The sequence below is a fragment of the Mizuhopecten yessoensis genome, unplaced genomic scaffold (genome assembly GCF_002113885.1).
Source record: "Mizuhopecten yessoensis strain PY_sf001 unplaced genomic scaffold, ASM211388v2 scaffold10329, whole genome shotgun sequence".
Taxonomy (NCBI): domain Eukaryota; kingdom Metazoa; phylum Mollusca; class Bivalvia; order Pectinida; family Pectinidae; genus Mizuhopecten; species Mizuhopecten yessoensis.
In genome coordinates this window covers 14,912-18,893 of record NW_018408492.1, presented here as the reverse complement: position 1 = coordinate 18,893, position 3,982 = coordinate 14,912, and the positions used below count along the sequence as shown (strand labels likewise).

The following is a 3,982-nucleotide window of genomic DNA, read 5'->3' as shown; positions in this document are numbered from 1 at the left end:
TTTAAGTAAGGGTCTCATACTTGGCTAGCGTATTCAACCTGAAAGCGGACCAGCGCCTTATAGGCCTTTTGTTTGATGTTAGAGGATGACATTTTGAGATTGCGCCTCTGTCACATGCTCCAACTCGTGACCATGTAGTATGTAGGGATGACAGATGGGATGTCTATTCCTTGTGACAGAGAGGACCTGGCATTTCTCAGGGTGGAAAGCCATCCTCCATTTAATCTCCCAAAGCGCCAGCTTATCAAGATCTCTTTGCAGGGTGTGAGCGTCTCTCTAAGATGTTACTGTCGGATACATGATGGTATCGTTTGCAAAGAGTCTGATACTAAGATGTTATACCATCATTGATGTACAGGTAGTATAAGAAAAGACTCAGCCCGAGGACGGAGCCTTGAGGGACCCCTGATCTTACTGGGGCAGAATCGGACATTTCCCCCTCTACTACAACAGTCTGGGTTCTGTCACTTAGGAAGCCCTCAATCCAGGTATTGACTGGTCCAGTAATTCCATACCCCCTAAGTTTGTGGATAAGGAGAAAATGACTCACCTTATCAAAGGCCTTACTAAAATCCGAAATCAATACATCTGTCTGTTTACCATCTTCTAAATTTCTTGAGATGTCATCAACAAATTCTAATAGTTGACTCTCACATGACATGGATTGTCTTAAACCATGTTGTAAGGGGTAAAGAATGTTATTGTTATCAGCATGATTCATGATGTTACTACAATATGTTCCAACAACTTCCAACAAATACAAGTGAGAGATAAGGGACGGTAGTTTTCAGGGTTAAAGTTTTGGCCTTTTTTGTAAACTGGGGCAATGTTAGCTGTTCTCCAGTCAGATATGGAACATGACCGGTATCTAATAACCTTTGGAAGATGAGACAGAGAATGGGGGAGATTTCTGTTGCCAGTTCCACGAGTACATTCGGTTTGATATGATCTGGGCCAGCAGCTTTAGAGGTGTCTAGATTAAGACGAAGTTTATAAATACCATTGGGTGTTATTTTAATGTTACCCATCTCAGGGATGTTGTTCTGCATAGGGTATTGCTGCTTAAATGTGGTTGAGCTAATGTTGTCAGCACTGGAAAACACAGACTGGAACTGATTGTTCAATATATTGGCCTTTTCCAAAGGATCTGTATGAAGTTTACCATTTTGTTTCAGTGCCCCTATACACCACTGTAGTCAGTTTTTTGATGTTTTATATATGTCCAGAACCTTTTCATAGGTTTATAGTCCGAGGAATCTGAATTTGGACTGACTATGTCTTCATTATATTTCCAGTAGGCCCGTCTTAATAGTTTTTGGATAAGATGTTTCAGTGATTTGAATTTTTCTTTAATTGATGGATTACCAGAGTTTTTTGCTAATGTTTATATATAGGTTTCTTTTATTTATTAACTTTTTAATTTCATGTGTCGCCCATGAGTTTCTATCTCTTTTTGAGTAGTACCGTATAATACAAACCAGTCAACTTCAAACTAACATGTGATGCGTCATATTAGTGTAGTGTGAATGTGGATCATTCTAACAGGTTGGGCACGATACGGCGCATATGGGTAATAATCCTGCATTTGGGAAACATCTTTGTATGTTATGGTTGAATGCACTTTGAATCTACTTTCACTATCCTATATGTAAAAATCAAAATTTTGTACTTCAATATCTTTATTAAAAATCGCTATGTATATGGTTATTATAAACAACTTTTGGTTGAACGTTTTTTCGTGTTTTGACATTTTCGTGATTTTAGATATTCCGACTTTTCTAAGGCTTCAAAGGTCGTGAAATACTTTCAAAACCGAAAACTGTTCAACCAAAAGTTGTTTGTAATAACCAAAAGATATGGCGATTTTCAATAACGTAAGTGAAGTACAAAATTTTGATTTGTATATAGGATAGTGAAAGTAGATTCGAAGTGCATTCAACCATAACATACAAAGATGTTACCCAAATGCAGGATTATTACCCATATGTGCTGTTAACGTTGTGCCCTACCTGTTCTAAAACAGAGCACACATAAGTACAATGATGAATGATTTTTCCCAGCAACAGATTCAAGTATATTATCAAAAAACTGTACTATACAGGTACATTTTGTATGTATTAAAATGGGTAATGTTATGATTCAATAATTATACTATACTATTGAAACAAATGTACAGTACGAGCTTCGCTCTCTCCAGGCCATGTCCGAGTCATATTAATTACTGCTAAGGGATAAACAAAACTTACGCATAAACAATGTCACCAACAAGACGACGAAATACTTCAAACAGTCCATGTCGTCACCCTCCCTGAAAACGTTTCATGCACAGGAATGAGATTTTGTGATGTAAAATAAGGGTCGGAGTGTATGTCATCGGTCGTACGCAAAATCCGGAATATAATAAATTAAAGCGAATGTTATTTTCTGCATTGAAGAAATAAGGACAGGGGCACGCGTTTTTATCACACCAATTGAAAGAGTCGATATAAATGCAGTCTTGGGTGACCAGTCAAGAGAACAGGGATTTAATAAAGATTAGACGTTTTGACTGTTCCCGCCGCCATCTTGGGTCAGGGGTCAAATTAACTATATCAATATGGGGTTCGACTATTTACAGGAACGGGCAGAAACGGACAGGAATGGGCAGAAACGGGCAGGAACGGGCAGAAATATATTAATTATTATATACATTAATGAATATATATATTAGATATATTTAAGTATCATTATCGGGTATCAGATATAGTTGATAAAAGGATTGCAATTACATGATCGGGGCAGAATCAGACTTAATTATATATATACATGTATGTCGTTATTACCACGGACTTAAGTCCGTGTTATTGCTTATGAGACCTATATTTATAGTATTATATATATTTTTTCGGGTATAAGATATATTTGATAAAAGAATTTCAACGAACTACGAGTATTGTATTGATATGGATCGGGCAGGAACGGGCGACGATTTACAGGAACGGACAGAAACGGGCGACGATTTACAGGAACGGACAGATATATATTTATTGTATATATTTTATTATTCTTATCGGATATAAGCTATATTTGATATAAAAAAAATGCAATTACATGATCGGGGCAGAACCGGACTAAATTATATATATATACATTTATAGTATTATATCTTTTTATCGGGTATAAGATATATATTAAATATATTTAAGTATCATTATCGGATATATGATATATTTGATAAAAGGATTGCAATTACATGATCGGGGCAGAATCGATCTAAATTATATATATTCATATTTATGTCGTCACTGTGAGACCTATATTTATATTATTATTTTTTTTTTATCGGGTATAAGATATATTTGATAAAAGGATTGCAATTACATGATCGGGGCAGAATCGGACTAAATTATATATATATATTTATATTATTATATCTTTTTTTACCGGGTATAAGATATATTTGATAAAATAATTGCAACGAATTAAGAGTATTGTATTGATATGGATCGGGCAGGAACGGGCGACGATTTACAGGAACGGACAGAAACGGGGCGGGATCGGACTTATTTATGTATACTTATTGTATATATTTAATTATCCTTATCGGGTATAAGCTATATTTGATAAAAACAAATGCAATTACATGATCGGGGCAGAATCGGACTAAATTATATATATATATTTATATTATTATATCTTTTTTTACCGGGTATAAGATATATTTGATAAAAGAAGTAATATAAACATTATTCCATTCCAAATTAAGTTGCATTACATCACATAACTTACAATGTGCAAAGGAATGGGATCCGGAAACAAGTGGAAATAATTTATATAAATCCGTTTCCGAGATTTTATCTCATTAATTTAAGGCATGATGGTATAGTTACTGAATTCTATGGAAAGACATATAAACACAAACACTTAAACAGTAACTTACGTTTAAACGTAGTTCAGGGGATATTTGAAATATGAGTAAAAGAAGAGGGGTACAGCGGGGGGG

General features: G+C 35.1%; 1 protein-coding gene across 1 annotated transcript in view; it reads right to left on the bottom strand.

Annotated features, from left to right (window-relative positions):
* LOC110460142 overlaps positions 1–2,363 on the bottom strand; it is a gene marked incomplete at its 3' end in the record, with an annotated part of 57,662 nt that extends 55,299 nt beyond the window's left edge. The window contains exon 1 of the mRNA XM_021512880.1: positions 2,247–2,363. Within this exon, the coding sequence (XP_021368555.1) occupies positions 2,247–2,295 (49 nt within the window). The remainder of the gene's footprint in view (positions 1–2,246) is intronic.
* Positions 2,364–3,982: the final 1,619 nt, after the last annotated feature.